This window comes from Argentina anserina, chromosome 3 (assembly GCF_933775445.1).
Source record: "Argentina anserina chromosome 3, drPotAnse1.1, whole genome shotgun sequence".
NCBI classification, from domain to species: domain Eukaryota; kingdom Viridiplantae; phylum Streptophyta; class Magnoliopsida; order Rosales; family Rosaceae; genus Argentina; species Argentina anserina.
In genome coordinates this window covers 33,388,487-33,405,841 of record NC_065874.1, presented here as the reverse complement: position 1 = coordinate 33,405,841, position 17,355 = coordinate 33,388,487, and the positions used below count along the sequence as shown (strand labels likewise).

Here is a 17,355-nt window from a genome sequence, read left to right as displayed (position 1 = left end):
AGGTTGTGTGACAACAAGTGTGACACCACCCTAATGTCGATATTTAGATTGTATGAATTGATTTAAGAAGTTGAAGATCACATAACAATATACAAATTAAAATTTGTTATTTCTAGTCATTCTTCTTCTTCTTTATCTTGTCACAACATAGTCACATAAAATAATGTGACAGCGGGTGTGATATGTAGTGTGACAGTGAGTGTGATAGGTAATGTGACAATGAGTATGACAGTCTATGTGACAACAGTTGTGATATGTAGTGTGATATCAGGTGTGACAGCAGATGTGATAAGTAGTGTGACATGTAGTGTGACAGCGGCTATGATAGATAGTGTGACAGTGGGTGTAATAGCAACTGTGACAGCAGCTGTGATAGGTAGTGTGACAGTGACTGTGACATGTGGAGAGGAAATATTTAAATATGCGTAATTATGTTAAAATTTAAAGCAGATTGGTATAAGTATGGCCAGAATGAAGAGAATAACTAGAATTAGCGAGCTTTGAGCTCCAATTTCGCCGGAATAACTTGGATTACCACCATGGACGGTGGCAGCCCCTTGTGAGGGTTGTTGCGTTTTTTACGGTGGTCGGTTTAGAGTGGGTATGGTATCAAATGAAAGAGGGAGAGAGATTTTTCTAACGGTACCAACTACGCTCAAATCCATCGCCGGACGGTAAAGTTATGGCTGAACTTTTTCCAAGAAAAAAGAAAAAGAAGAAGATGAAGAATAATAGTTGGAGATGTCATAACCCCGAATATGGAATGATAAAAATTCGAATTCGAAGCCATGAAAACTCAAAAACAATCTCAAATATATTGAAATCATCTTATCATAACAGTGTATCGAAACTGAGTTCACATCATGACTCAGTCAACTCGAATAATACACAACCAATGAAAATGTAAAATTCACTCAATCCTCACCACAAACATCATATTTACTGTTTTACATAACGATGTTCACATTTACTGTTTACAGAATATTGTTCATGAACATTGGTCGCAGTACTATTCATGTGGCGCCACAGTTTACCGACCACCACCAATGACCACCAAATTTCACCACCACAATCTAAATGATATTCATAACAACTTCCTAGTTCACCACAAAGTCTAATTCTGAGCCTAAACACTTCAATTTAATAAAAACCGAAAAGCCTCAATTTAAAACCTATGATTTCTTTTCTTCGATTCTCCTAAAACACAACGATTTGGGCTAAATCTTTTGTAGGGTTTGTAGTATGGAAGGAGACCTTCAAAATGGGACAAGAATCTTACCGATTGGTTGTCGGAGGAGGGAGATCCGACAAGTTGAAATTCGGCGAAATATGATTTTTCGGAAGAACTTCCGGGTTTCGCCGCTTCCAAACCGCGGCGAGATGGCGGGTGGCACTACCACCAATCGACAGGGGATGCAGCAACCTTTCAAACATGACCGGTGTGCCGCTCTATAGTAGCCGGACAGCGGAGATCCGACAGCCCAAAGTCGGCTGCTCGGGAGAGAGAATATCAAGATTTTTTCGGGGTAAACTGTACCGATCCGAATTTCTGATGTTTCTCCCCATTTTTCTCTTTAATTCCCCTATTTATACTATTTTACAAAAATGTCCAAATACCTTTTGATTCGTAACTTCTCGATTTAGGCGTGCCACATGTCCACAAATTCGTATCGACGAACTCTACGACTTTCATGTAAGAAGTTTTCTAAGAAACCCAATGAGTCAAAAGTCAACTCTTAGACTCGTCAAATTGAACGTTGCCGACCAATTAATCTTTCGAACCCTTTCGTTTTTATACTCGTCTAATAAAATTGGACAATGACCAACTTAATAATATCAGAGAACTCATTGGAAATTAGATATATGAATTTTCGGGGTATTACAAGAGAAATGGTAAAATTGTCCGAAAAATATTTTAAAAGTGACTATTTTATAATTTTATTCCAAGTTTGTTAATTATTTTCTAATTTCTAGTCAATTGAGATGACATTTTTATAATTAAAAAATAAGTGGTGACATTTTTCTAATTTATGATAAAATATTATACTATTTTATAATTTACTTTTTATCTTAAGAAAAACCTATATAAAAATAACAGAGTCAGATTTGTGTTTCGCAATGTTTCGCAATCGATCGCGACCATGATGAAAGATGATCCATAAAAACTCGAGCTAGGGAGCGGAGGTACGTGTAATTCGTCACTTGTGGTTCTTGAATATGTAATTTTATTAGTTGAGGGCCGGACGCTGGTTGGATTTGGCACTGATATTGCTTTTAAAATTAGGGTTTAGGGTTCTGAGTTTCTGATTGTGCGGAAGGCAAATGGCGGCTGCTCTCCGATCTATGCTCGGAAAGTCAGGAAAAAGAATATCACCAGTAGCAAACATGGTGACTATGGGGGATTCTGAAACTAGAACCCTAAAGCTTAATCATAATCTAAATATGGGTTATTCCTCTCATCACCCTCTTGAATATTATTTTCCGGCAGCAATCCATCCTAGAAATATTCGGAGGCCTAAGAAGCAGGACCTTTCCCCAGTATGTAAAACAACTTTCCTTAACTAAGTTAGCCAGGGTAATTATTCTTTTGTTTATTTGCTAAGTGATATTGATCATATACAAATACTTCCAAACCTGACCAGGAAATTCCAAGAAAGTTATATGGAGCAGGTTTTATCTCGCGTTCCTCCAGAAAAGGTCCCAGGGTTGTCATTAATTCACATTTCGCACTCGAAGAATTCAACAAGCAAAAGGTTCGAATTCGTTTATATGTATGATCATAATAACTTTATTATCCTTTTGCATAATAATAATAAATTAAGGTGCTACTAAATGAAATGTAAATGAAGTCTTACAAATTTGCAATGTATATAACTTTCTCTTTCGATTCTATTGGTTTTAGGATTGGAAAGTCTGGTTTGAAAATCCAAAATAGTTCTGATATAATGGAAAAAATAAATGAATATGCAGGATTCCTTACTAGTTACTGACTTACTGCTTAGTCCAGAAGTTCCAAATGTTAGGAACAAAATTGGAACAGTAATTCCCTACTTAATGCATCTTCTTTATTGGATCGGAATAACCTAGAATATCTTGTTCGGTCAGATTCATTCAGATAACCAATCCCCCGACTGAGATAAAGTACGTAATAGATCGATGTAAACATTTTACTATATTAGTTGGGAAGTCTAAATGTATATATACATATATACCCGTGTTATGTTCTTGGTCATTTTCATACGAGTCGTGTCTACATATATGCACGACTAGCTTCATGTAGAGTTTACGTCCATCATACATTTACTGGGATCTAAATCTGTACTAACGTTTTGGCTTCTCTTCAGAATCGCCAGCTGCAGTTCGTAAAACTGATAAAGGCATATAACCAGTGGAGTGGTGGTTGGCAGAGTCATTTGTTGACAATGGACGCAATTGATGCTGATAATGTGGTCAAAACTTACCAAGCTTTAGTTGCGGAACATTTTCCCAAGTACGGACCTCCACAGCTCCTATTGTTCGGTTTAGTTGCTGATAACGGCAATGGGAGCCTCTTAAAGCTTATTGACGACAGGCGTTCATCCATGGGGGGACTAGTCGATAATCGATGTAACTATCTCATACCAACTTTCGTTATTTTAGTATAAAATGAATACGAATGTTAGTACGTGTGCGTGCGATTCTATCTTTAATTTCTTATACTTTACATCTTTTTCTACTATTTTCTATCTCTAAACTCTATATTGCTTTTTTCATTCCTTTTTTCTTCTTCTTCCTCTTCCTTCCTAGTTCTTCTTCCCCTAAACATCTTTCAAAAAAATTTCTCTATCCTTAATTCCTTATACTTTACAACTTTGTCTACTATTTTCTATCTTTAAACTCTATATTAATTTATTTCTATTATATCCTTTTTTTTCTCATTATCTTTCTTTAGTTACAACATATTATTTACATATTCTTTAGGTATTTAGTTTTCTATTAAAAAACTAAAACTAGCCCTACCCACTTTTCAATCATAGTTCCGCCCCTGCTTGAATGCATATACGTGGTGTCATGGATTCTTATACATTATTATGACATCTTTGCCGTTATAGATGTTGAGCGAAAGAATGTAAAGCTTGAAAGGAAGACAAAGTATTCTCTGGAAGACGAGATACTAAGCAGCTTGCGATCTAGCACAGGTTTGCCTCTCCAATATTAGTTTCGTGTTGAGCAAATTATGCGGCTACTCAAGAGGTTTCATCTAGTTTCGTATATGTACTTATGATCCATTGTTCGGTTTATGATATCATGACAAATCTAAAACCGCTTTTCATAGTTGCTTGTATAAATATAGGTTATGCATGTGATTTTAACTGACTGACTCCCAGATACGATTTGTGCATTCATGTTTTCTTACTTATGTGATTTTATACAAGACTTCATGTAATCATAAACAGTTTACTTAAGTGCATTCAACTATTAAAGGAAAGAGAGATAGCTCATACCACGTAGTCACGTAGACAGAAAAATGCATGACGCCCAAATCTTGCTTCCCACCCTCTTGGATCTCTTCTGGATGGTTGCAATGGTTTGATGTCCAAGATGAATGATGTGAAAATCACCCATATTTTCAGGAAAAGCAATATGACAGCTGATGCCATGGCTAAGTATAGTATTCTCCATGAGCTGGGATATATGAGTTTTGAGAACCCTCTTGCGTATGTTGTTGATGCCTTCGTTATCATCGTTGATGATCTTTGTGTTGTTGCTAGAGCTAGGAGGATCAGCTCTAAATCTAATAGTGAGTCTCTTGTTTCTGTTTGTTTGGGTCTTTAAGACCTCGTTTGTAACAAAAAAAATGCATGACGCAATAAGTTGACGTAAGTAAAATAGCAAAATTTTGTTTTTAGGCGATACTATTAATTAACAATGGGGTATAGATGACAAAATCGTTTTTCATCATTACTTATATCACGTAATAATCCTCATAATTCACCTATTACCGCTTAATTGTTGTAAATTCATCGAATTTTATCTTGACCAAGTTCATCAGAAAATAATTCACCGATTCTCCCGAAGGATTTGGAATCCTGTTAACGAGGATGTTCAAAATGAGCGGCAATGTTAGAAGGTTGTTGACGGGGATATACAGCTCGAAATTACAAGGAACGCTAATAACTAGTACCGAACATCCATGCGGTGTAGAGCTTGTGCCTGAAGAAAGATCGTGTTTCCACTTCAGAAATACAAATGTGTGAATCGACTAAATGCGAGTAACTGTACTAAATTCCTTCTAATTTTTCATTTTTTTATATAAGTTGATATTATTATGTACTCGTTAACTGACCGGTTGGTACTCAAGTCGCACCAATATGGTTTTACATGTAAATGAATAATCTTACATTTTGTTCTTTATAAAAGACATGAATTTGCCTGGTACCATTTGATCTAGTGCATAGTTTCCCTTTTATAAGTGGCAGGTCATGATTCAACTCACGCTAGGTTTATTGTAACATTTAAGTTATGTTATTTACCTAATAAAAAAAATTCATATCTTGTTTTTTCAATATCTTTATCTTTCTTTATCTATACTTTTATAACCTCTGTCAACCAAAATTCTTGAAAAAAAATACGTTAATAACCTTAAGACTATAGATTAATTAAATTCAGTTTTTAATCTATGAAGTATATAGTCGAAAAGCCAAATTAATAAATAATAAATATTTTTTTAAAAAAATGGATAAGAAAGTTATTTTGCAGAACTAAGTTCTCTTTACAATAAATTGCACTCTACAGTTAATTTTTCAAAAAACAGTTTTTCCACACACAAACTTGGGCAGTGATGCTAGTATATTAAGGTAATTTGGCATAAGTAACCGACAAATCATAAAATATCAAATTTACTCTTCATTATTTAAAACTAAAACTATAAAAAATAATAGATGATGGTTAAAACAATAAATCAAAATATAAAAAATAAAATAGACGTGCGAGGAATTTCTTCCCACTGCCCCTGCACACAAAATAGACGTGCGAGGAATTTCGGCTTATGGGTTGGAAAATAAAGTTGCTTCTTCTGAATTTTTGTAGCTTTTGCATTCAAAAAAAGAATTTGTTGGAGATGAGAGATCCCACATCTAAGAAGTGACAAATAAAATAGAGATTATAAGTGAGTGAATAATAACCAATTGTACCGAGACCTTTTGTGATTAAAACCCAACACCTGTGAGGTGGCTAAGTTGGGACAATATCGGTACAGTTGGTCCACGGGCCACGCTTGTCGCTGTTTAACATGGTATCAGAGCGGGTCCCTCTCCAGTCGCGCCTCCAATCTGTCGTGAGCTCGAGTTGGGTGTCACTTTGTCATGGGCCCATGATGGGTGACATTATCATGCCATCTGAGGGTTTTCCGATTGGATGATCACCAAGTGTCGTTGGTTACTGGACCTTGGTTTATTTCATCCCAGTGTGTGGAATGTTAATCTGTCACGTGCAAACCTAAAAATTAGGTTGCACGTGAGGAGACGTGTTGGAGAGGAGAGATCCCACATCTAAGAAGTGACAAATAAAATAGAGATTATAAGTGGGTGGATAATAACCAATTGTACCGATGCCTTTTGTGATTAAAATCCAACACATGTGAGGTGGCTAAGTTGGACAATATTAGTACAGTTGGTCCACGGGTCACGCTTGTCGCTGTTTAACATAATTCTGATTCGAATTTAATTAGGTATTTTTCATGCTCTAGCTATACATGATATTTTGTAGCTATTTTCTTTTTCCCTGTGTTTGATTTTGTTTTGCTCACAACACCCTTTTTGAATTTCATTTCTCAAATTTTGATTATGAGTTTGTACTTCAAACTTGCTTTGCTATCGGTTTTTTCAGTTTAGAGTTTTGTTTGGAGATTGAAAGTGTTGTACAGCTGAAGGAAGTTTCATCAATTTCGTTTTTGGTATTGGATACTCAGCTTACAAAGTTTTATTTTTGTTTTCTGTAATTTGTTGATTGAATATGGTTGAAATATCATGTTTCCAGAATGAACTAGACTGCCTAAGAAATTGGTATTCTCACTGACAGGTTTCATTTGGTTTCTGGTAGGTAAAGTTTATTTGAAGCACCTGAAAGAATTCTTGAGTAATTTATTTAACTCAAACTCAATTCTCATTTAAGATATTTGTAAGTTCTTTTCCCTTTGTGATATTATGTTCCACTGTATAAAGAATATATGCAACTTATATGTTTGTTGCATTAGTATTTTCTTCAATATGAATGAAACTGATGAAAATGTGTGAGGAGATAGAATGAAGCTAATAATATGCAATGGTTAGGTTTCCACGGGAAAGTACTTGGTTGATGAGATTAGACTTGATAATATGCCTTATCTGGTGCTGCTTGGATAAGCATGAAACTAATGATATACATGTGACTTCGACATTGCAGTTTGTATGGACTTTTGAAAATATATACATATCAAGTTCTAGGTATATTGTCTAGGTATGTTTTTTTCCCAAATTGATAAGAAGAAACAACAACGATATAAAATGTGTGTGTGTGTTTTTTTTTTCTGAAATTGAGTGGATATAAACCAGAATGATATAAACAATAAACAGAAAATACTTTGATATTCATTTTATTTTCACCCTTCTTTTCAGTTTTCACATTTATTTCATACTATGACATTCATCCCCCCCCCCCCCCCCCCCCCCCTCTTTTTATTAAGGTTCGTGTTTTGTTTTACTTGGTGTTGGGAAGCATATTTTTCTTATGTTGCATGATAGTTGTCAATGTTTGTGTGCCATTTTATCTTTTCTAATAAATTTATGTTGCTATATTTCTATGTAGGTTGTGGTTACAATAAGTTTGTGCATTATGTTACTGGTTTGGAATCAAACAAGGCAGGTTCAAGCAGCTGTGCATGTGCATTTTGTTGGAGGCATTTCAGACACAAAGTTGTTGAGAGTAATGCTAGGTAAACCACATTTTAGTGAAGCACCTAGAGCCCACCTTATGTGGTAAATGATGTGGCATAACCAAGTCATCAAATCATAATTTCTGATTTCCTTATATGTAATTAATTAAAAAAATTAAATTCTTTTTTTTTGTCTTGGTTTATCTTCTAAACCTTTTTTTTTTGGCATTCTTTTCTGATTACCGGATCTTATCTAAGCAATGTCTCAAGACGTTTATCTCATCTCCTCCTCTCAACCGTACCTTCTCAGCGCTTCTTTAATTAATTGATCAATACCTTCTCAATCCAATTTTGTTTTCCTCGCAAGCATGGTTGATAGAAGCTTTGTCATTCTAATCGTCCGTAGTCCTTTTCCTCTTGAGTATGAGATTAGGGTTCAAGAGAGATTGAATTTGATATATATATATATATATATATATATATATATAGAAATTGGTAGCATCGGGGATTAACCCCCCTTCGTGATTGATCAAAACACATTCTCATATGATTTCGTTTTTCTCAAGTATCGTTAACACAAGTTCTTCCAATTAATTCAATCGTCGCTAGATCTTTTTTTTGTTCTTGAGGGTTACATCACGTACAAAAATCATATTTGGAATTAGGGTTTAAGGGGAGTACGTGAAATTGATCTATATGAATTGATGAGGTAATTCAAAAGAAGGAAGGGGGAGAAGAAGAGAGTTGTTGTTGAAGAGGAGGTTGAAACTATGTTGTTTAATTGAGGAGTGTTCTTGAGAGCTATGCTTGAGACTTGAGATAATGGATGAAGATTCTCGAGAAGAGAATTTATGAAGATGAAATTATAATAAAAATGAAATCCAAATCAAATTGTAATTGAGAAAATAGAAAGAAAAAAATGTAAATATGAAAACTAGAAATTATGATTTGATGACTTGGTTATGCCACATCATTTTCCACATGAGGTGGGCTCTAGGTGGTTCACCAAAATGTGGTTCATCTAGTATTACTCTTTGTATAAATACTACAATGGTATATTTTCAGTAATATTAACCCCGTAACGGAGCGGGGGCTAGTGCCTAGTTTACATTAGCATTCAGTAACTAACAACAATCACATACGCACCCTATTAACAGTCATCGGAATTCGAATCCCAATTTCATCATAACAACCCATCTAGATGAGATAAGCAGTAAGACGATCAGACGGATCAGGCACCAAAGGTGCATCCTTATTTTGTTACTGTGATCGGGGTGGTGGTTGGAAGCTTCAAAACTCCCAATCCTCAAAACTAGTCTTCTATTTTTGTGAATACATCGACTACTACTAATTGTCGTCACAATACTTCCCATCTTTACAAGCACGTAATGGGGCTTAATTAGTTCACCACCAAATTTAAGAAATGGCTTTCTTCTTACCTTAAAATCTAGAACGGCATGAAATTTAGAACATGTCGCAGAGGAAGCCTGACAGTTTAAGGTGCCCAATTGAACCCTAATTCACACCAAATATGAATCTCAAATAGCATGGACGCACACCACTTATTTAACAACGCATAGTATTCTTTTTTAGCAGGGTGGAAGATAATGTTCATGTCCTACATTCCTAGTGCAAATGCGCCTTCGATCATTATGAACAGAGAGTTGGAAGCATCCCTGGTTTTCTCCCGAATTTGATCAGGCAGGCTGGTCGTCCTCATCAAGATTGTTTGGAGTTATAAATTGCAGGATCAGAGTTCACGATTTCTAATGTTCTATTAGATTTTTTCATACAGTTTAAAAAGATGAAAATGAAGGATACAAGGATATTAAACCAACGACCAAATGATTGTGGAGGTCGTGTTGCCTGTGTCTGTCACCTCCCCATCTGCGCCTCTACAGATTTAGCTTCCTTTTCCTTTTCCTTTTTCTTTATATACAGGCTACAAGTTTGTACGCTCTTGTTGCTTCTTGCGTAGTAACAATTAGAACCCAAAGGCAATCTTCCATTCGTTATCATGATGTTGTGTTCAATATGACATATTTGGCGCAATCACTAATTATTTTCCCTTCAATTATAAATAGAGAGATCTACGCTGAAAGTGTATGGTATTGTCGGAAAATTCTTCCCTACCGGAAAACACTCCATGGCCGGCCTCATCATTTAATGATTAATCAAGCTTATTGATCAAACGTTCGACCAGAGATCTCTTTTAGAATCATGCATATGATCACATAACAAGAACCTAGCTTCCACCAAAGACTGTTCCTCACTTCCTCCCGTTTAGGAGAATCTTACATTTTAAAAGTTTAGTGTATAGTTTATATGTCTATGTTTACTTGTAATTCGTCTTAGTGTCCCTCTATATGTCTCTAATATTTTGTAACGGCTACATGACGTGTGGGATGTAGTATTCCATTGTTATTGTTTGATCTATCTGCAGATGTAGCCCTTGGTCACATGATGGCATTTCTTATTTGTCATTATTGAAGTCTCCACAATCAAATCTCACAACTGCAGTTCTGGCTTTCTGGTCCCTAACTAGTTCTTAATAATGAGCAACTAAAGTGAGCAGAACTTTGATTTGAATGGAAATTAACTAATCGCCAGAAGAGAGAATCCATCATTCTTGAGTTTCAGTGCCAACTGAGCCTCTCTCTCTCTCTCTCTCTTTTCTTAATCATTACTTGCTCGATTTGGCCAATTGCGAGTCATTGTGGCACTCTGCATGTTAGTATGCACTTGGTTTTGCACAAAGCCAAGCTAAACTATGGCAAAATCATTATAGTACTCCTTCATTATGGGTAATCTTAAATGAAATCCCATTTCTTAATGGTGTTCTATGAACAATCTAGTAGGTCGGCTGAGCTACTAGCTACCATAAGAATGTTGCGTCAGGTCATGCACTTATTACCTTAAAAAATTCGTTACTATCTAAACAAAGCTTCAACGACGATACACATTAGCACATTATCGTCAAAGTTTAGAATAAATCATGTGCATTGGTGTCCGTACATCAAGTTTTATACAATTTGTTTCTTTCGTATAAGATTTAATTTTAACGCTCAAAACTCTTTCAGTAATATAAATAATTGAAATCGGTATTGATAAACGTTTTGGTGTCCTCGAACCTTGATCGACCAACGTCTACTCCACCCCATTAACCTCACCTCCACTTCCCTTTCATAACAAGTTAAGAACACCATCCATACAACAGTCATGTCCCCTCTCTTCAATCAATCACTAAAGCATTCCCTTAATTGAGCTTTGACCACGTCAAACTCCCCCAAAACGCCGTCGTTTCCCCGCTCCTCCCACTACAAAGAAGAAAGTCCCTCATAACCGTTAGGCTTGCATACAAAAAAGTCCAACATTCCCTTTCCAGAAACCGACCCACTACTCTCCTCAACCGTTTAAACCCCACTCACTCCTCTAAGCTTAAACCCCAAATCACTACTAGTCTCTCCAGAAATCAATCTCCACTGAATCTTTCAACCCTCTCCAGAATCCAAGAAACCCAAGAAAACCCAAGTCATGAATCCAAGAAAGCTTCTTGCTTTCACCCTCATCTTCATCTTCATCCTCCGCCGCCACCACTCCGCCGCCGCCGAGAATCTCAGCTTCGACTTCCCCTCCTTCAACTTCCGCAACCTCACCCTCCTCGGCTCCTCCCACATCCGCAACGGCGTCGTCGGCCTCACCCGCGACCTCCCCGTCCCCACCTCCTCCGCCGGCACCGTCCTCTACAACTCCCCCGTCCCCTTCTTCGACCCCTCCACCAACACCACCGCCTCCTTCTCCACCCGCTTCACCTTCTCCATCTCCAACCTCTCCCCCTCCCCCTCCGGCGACGGCATGTCGTTTTTCCTCTCCCCCTCCAACTCCACCCTCGGCTCTCCCGGCGCGTTTCTCGGCCTCCAAAACTCCTCCACGTCATCACCACCCCCCGCGTTTATCGCCGTGGAATTCGACACCAAGATGGACCCACACTTCTCCGACCCGAACGACAACCACGTCGGCCTCGACATCGCCTCCCTGGTCTCCATCAAGACCGCCGACCCCATTGACCAGGACGTTGACCTCAAGAGCGGCGCCGCCGTCACCGCCTGGATCGACTACAAGAACGACCAAGAGACCCTCAACGTCTACCTCAGCTACTCCTCCCTCAAGCCGCCGACGCCGGTCCTCGCCGTCGCCATCGATCTTTCCGGCTACCTGAAGCAGACCATGTACGTCGGCTTCTCGGCCTCCACCGAAGGCAGCACGGAGCTTCACCAGGTCGAGAATTGGAGCTTCCGGACCTCCGGATTCGTTCCGGCGAGGCCGACATTGCACCCCCACAACGTATCCGATACGTATGTCATTGTTAGTCCGAGGCTGCCGGCGCCGGATTCCGGAGACGGCCGCCGTAGAATGGGGCTGGGGCTAGGGATTGGGATGCCGGCGGTGTTCTGCGTTGCGCTGGCGGTTTTCGGAGTCTTAAGTGTGAGGAAATGGAGGGAAATGAGGAGGGTGAAGAGTTTTAAGGCGGAGGTGGTGGCGGGGCCGCGGCAGTTTGGTTATAGGGAGCTGAAGGCAGCTACAGGGGGGTTCCATCCGAGCAGGGTGATCGGCCATGGCGCTTTCGGGACGGTGTACAAGGCGTTTTTCGTGCATTCGGGGACTATTGCGGCAGTCAAGAGGTCCAGGCATTGTCATGAGGGGAAGACTGAGTTTCTTGCAGAGCTGTCGATTATCGCTTGCTTGCGGCACAAGAACCTTGTGCATTTGCAGGGATGGTGTGTCGAGAAGGGCGAGCTGCTGCTCGTGTATGATTTCATGCCGAATGGGAGCCTTGAGAAGGTGTTGTATCAGGACAGTGAGCTATGCCAGGCTAATTTGCTGGACTGGCCTCATAGGAGGAATGTGGCGATTGGTTTGGCGTCTGTGTTGACGTATATGCATCAGGAGTGTGAGCAGCAGGTGATTCATAGGGATATCAAGACTGGTAATGTGTTGCTGGATGGGAATTTCAATGCAAAGCTTGGTGATTTCGGATTGGCAAAGCTGATGGATCATGATAAGAGCCCTGTTTCGACTCTGACTGCTGGGACTATGGGGTATCTTGCGCCGGAGTATCTTCAGTATGGGAAGGCTACTGAGAAGACTGATGCTTTCAGTTATGGTGTGGTTATACTTGAACTGGCTTGTGGAAGGAGGCCAATTGAGAGGATACCGGATTGTCACAAGATGGTGAATTTGGTCGATTGGGTTTGGGGGCTACATTCTGAGGGGAGGATTATTGATGCAGCTGATCAGAGGTTGGCTGGGGAGTTTGATGAGGAAGAAATGAGGAAGCTGCTGCTTGTTGGTTTGAGTTGCGCTAATCCGGATAGCTCCAAGAGGCCTACAATGAGGAGGGTTCTGCAGATCTTGAGCAATGAGGCAGAATCTCCAGCTGTGCCGAGGGTTAAGCCAAGTCTCAGTTTCTCTTGTGGCGTGTCCCTATCTGTTGATGACATTGTTTCAGACTGTGAGGAAGGCGGTTCAATGTGTGAGATTGTAATCAACTGAAGCAGGTTTCATACTGTTTTTAGGCTACATGAGATTGCATAGTTTTACATAGTTCAATTCTTTTATTTGTTATGCTCCTTTTCCCTGCAATTTGAAGATTAGAGACTGTTAGAGTTCAATGGCCCAAGTTCAAGCCTACTATTGAACTTTGTGGTCTCTGCTTAGATCCAGGATAAGAGACGCTTGCTTGAATATATCAGTTGTAATACTTGTTCAAGTAACATGTTTTCATATGGCTATGAAAGGTTCTTGAGTGATTTCTACACGATTTTCAGCTTGTTCTGTTTAATACCTTTGTGCTTTACTCTCTTATATGTAAGGTTATGTTGATTGATATCTACATGGATTATGCAAAAGAGTAGCTGCACTGACAATAGTAGTAGAAGGGTTCTGTTGGTTGATAATTTTGTCACTGAAGGTTATGGTCTTGATTACAGGGTAGTGAAATTGACTTGAGTCACTCTATTACTAGAAAAGTAGATATGCTGCTCTCAGGGTACAGTATGTCATCCTCATATGCAGGGAACTACCTAGGAAACCAAGTAGAAGGGTTCTGTTGGTTGATAATTTTGTTACTGAAGGTTATGGTCTTGATTACAGGGTAGTGAAATTGACTTGAGTCACTCTATTACTAGAAAAGTAGATATGCTGCTCTCAGGGTACAGTATGTCATCCTCATATGCAGGGAACTACCTAGGAAACCATGTAAAAATGTTTCTTATAAACACAGGAACCAATTTCCAGCTTCTATCCATAGTTCTTATATATGATTACCAGATCCCCATCTGATAAAGAACCACAGGTTGCTATTATCCCATTGTCATTTACTGCAGCTAATCCTAACCCCAAACTTGCTGCAACTATTCTTATTCACATACCTCCAAGAAGATTATTTCCTTTGTTGTCAGTTGTCCTGGGCCCAGAAAGAAGGCTGGTGTCAGTACAGTCAACTCGGCTAATCTATACTAGCTTATATTACTGAATGCTTCAATCCTTTCTTTGTAACAGCATTGAAGATCCTGACTGATTTTAATCGAGCTTACTCCGTATCTGTTTGTGTTTGTGTTTGCTCATAGCTTTTACTTTTAGAGTTTTGTTTTTGCTTTCCCTAATACTAGTTTAGTGGGTCTAACTAGAAGCATCCATCACACAGAAAACCATATATTATTTGGTTAACCTCTTGGCCTTAGAGATATGAGTACTAAGACTAAACTTATGTTGGTTGCATTCAGTTGCCACGACGAGCAGCTAAACTGGGAAAGGGATCTGGAATTAGCTTATCAATGGAGTAATTGAAAAAACAAAACACATCTGATTACATACCATGTAGTCTTCGAGCGACTTGAAAAGATTGACATGACACTTATGAGTGACTTGAAACGATTGACATGACAATTATGAGTAAACTATTGTCCAATAGCATAACACAAAAGTCTTTGGATCTACAAGGTTTATCATACAGAAAAGTATGATATAAGATCAAGCAGAACAGTTCCAGGTTTATTGGCATCTGTCTAAACTTTACTATGTTGGGCAATCTCTATTACTAATCGAGTGCAGATCTCATTTATAATCAGAGTAATATCGAGGTAAAAGTGTTTACTCAAGACCAAACTATATAGTATATACTCTTCTAGTCCAGCAGCCAAACATTCAGCAGCTCTTGCATCAAGTAGGTCTCAATGTCAAATCATTCTGATATAATTTGTAACATTCAGTACTATGCCATTGAATCATTTGAATGTCTAATTGTTTGTAGACCCTGTTCAACTAGAATATTCCTGTTTCTGGAATCTAGTACTGATTAACCTCAAAAGTTGCTTTTTTCTTTTTAAAATATTCTTTATTTATTTTAGAATTCTTATGTCTAATCACACTCAAATGTTCCAGTATTGACTCCTTTTTCAAAAGATTAGAACATTTTTCCGGTAAGCTGTTACTTTCTCCTTGATGACAAGACTGGCATATAATGAATCAACAACTGATCATGAATCTTGCTTCGACTTTCCACAGCTGTTGCACTTTGATTTATTTTCCTTCAAACACCAAAACACATAAGAAACATTAGCAATCACAGTTCGAGAAGGAAAAAAACAATATTCTGTTTTCTTAGAAACTATTTTATGGTGCTACACTGGATGAGATCATGAGAAGATTTTACCTTTTGTGTCTGATGAAGATCAGATGGCGCTGGCGACATGATTAGTGATGGGAATTACTGTCAAAGCAATGATGACAGAAGAAGAGAGAGCACACTCCCAACAGTGACAAAGCTCTCTTTCACCAATGCTGGGTTGTGCTCTCTCTCTTCTGTCAACATAATTCCTCATAACCATCCATAGACCAATCATATATCCACATCCTCCCTGCACTGGAAACCATGAATCCTCTTTAGCATGAGACACAAAATTGCAAAAGCTCATAAATAATAGTGCACATATAGCCTGAACTAACATGTTTGTCATTTGTTACATAGTACCACATGCATTCAAAATTTCATCCTTCCATTAGTATATCTAAATATTTTGGTTAACAGATAGAGAACTATTGTACCAGACATAAAGACATACGTATGTAAATCATACATGGGTATAATGCAAGAGCTTGAGAAGACTGTACATTGTGTGTTGGATGAAGATCAGATTGTACTGTTTGATGAAGAAGATTAAAGAGAGGATTAAGCGTAAATGATGATGCTGACAGAAGAAGAGTGAGCACACTCCGAACAGTGACAAAGCTCTCTTCACCAATGCCGGGTTGTGCTCACTCTCTTCTGTCACCATAAGCTCTCAGTCTCTCCCTCATAAACCATCTGTACACCCTCACACCAATCATGAATTCCAAATCTCATGCAGTGAAAACTGGAAACCATTAGTCCTCTTTTGAATGAGACATAGAGCATTAAATCACATAGATCAAAGAAAACATGCATATAGGTATACCAACATGTCTATCAGTTGCACATAAACAGCTCATGCATCAAACTTCCATCCTTAAATTACATGAATGGTCTCTTGTAAGTTTTGACATTTATCAGAACATTAATCCGATTTAGCAACATAAAGATCAACTTTGTAAAAAGCTCATGACAGACTGAAAATAAGTAAGAACAAAGAAAGGTCAAAGCTTACCCTTAAGGGGCTCTACAAGTTTGGAGCTAAAGGCCATGATCTTCATATAGAACATCTGCATACCCCAAACCAAGAGGAAGAAGAAACCCAATTATAATACCAAAGAGCTCTACCCCCATCAATCATGAGTACTCTATACTATAGCTAGACTTGAGGCTTGAAAGTGAGAGATACGTATTAGGAACAAACTCTACCTCTTATAGTGACATGTCCACCGGCTGCAGCAGGTCACTATTGGACCGTGACCGGGGGCTATTTTTGGGTTGTTTTCACCTCGTTCCACTGTCTGTGAGTCACCCTGTAGTTGTTTACTTGTTTATCCCAGAAATTTTCTAGTAACTAAAAGAGGAAGGAGGATATTGACCGGTTGGTTATTCAGGCACTAAAGCTGGAGGATAGAACGTTAAAGATGGATGAGTCTGGTCACATTAAGCAAGCATGGCAGGCGTGAATAAGGAGCACTGTTTTTATGATCTTGGAGAAGATCACGACGGTTTAATGTCGACAGGAGCGGTGGTTACTAATTACTATCTTGACTAAATCTAACTCTAAATACTTTGTGCATGCGTAGGTTTTAAATGGGAGCTGGCTGCAACTGGTAATAGGAGGTCTCTGGTTCCAAATCTCAGGATTGGTAAAAATATGATTTGAGAAGCGGTCATACCTAATAGGACCGGGAGCAGAAGTGGTAGCTCACAATTTCTATTTTTTTTTAAAAGAGATCATGAGTTCGAATATCTTTATTCATAAAAATCATTATTATTCGATCGCATATCATGT

The 17,355-nt window shown here is 38.5% G+C and overlaps 1 protein-coding gene across 1 annotated transcript; it reads left to right on the top strand.

Annotated features, from left to right (window-relative positions):
• Window positions 1–11,316: 11,316 nt before the first annotated feature.
• On the top strand, window positions 11,317–13,707 carry LOC126788213 (probable L-type lectin-domain containing receptor kinase S.7). The gene has a single exon (XM_050514185.1). It carries the CDS (start codon window positions 11,426–11,428, stop codon window positions 13,442–13,444), a length of 2,019 nt encoding a protein of 672 aa, XP_050370142.1. The 5' UTR covers window positions 11,317–11,425; the 3' UTR covers window positions 13,445–13,707.
• The last annotated feature ends 3,648 nt before the right edge of the window (window positions 13,708–17,355 follow it).

Excerpts from the sequence above, each read along its gene's own strand:
- LOC126788213 (XM_050514185.1), top strand. The coding sequence starts at position 11,426 with ATGAATCCAAGAAAGCTTCTTGCTTTCACCCTCATCTTCATCTTCATC.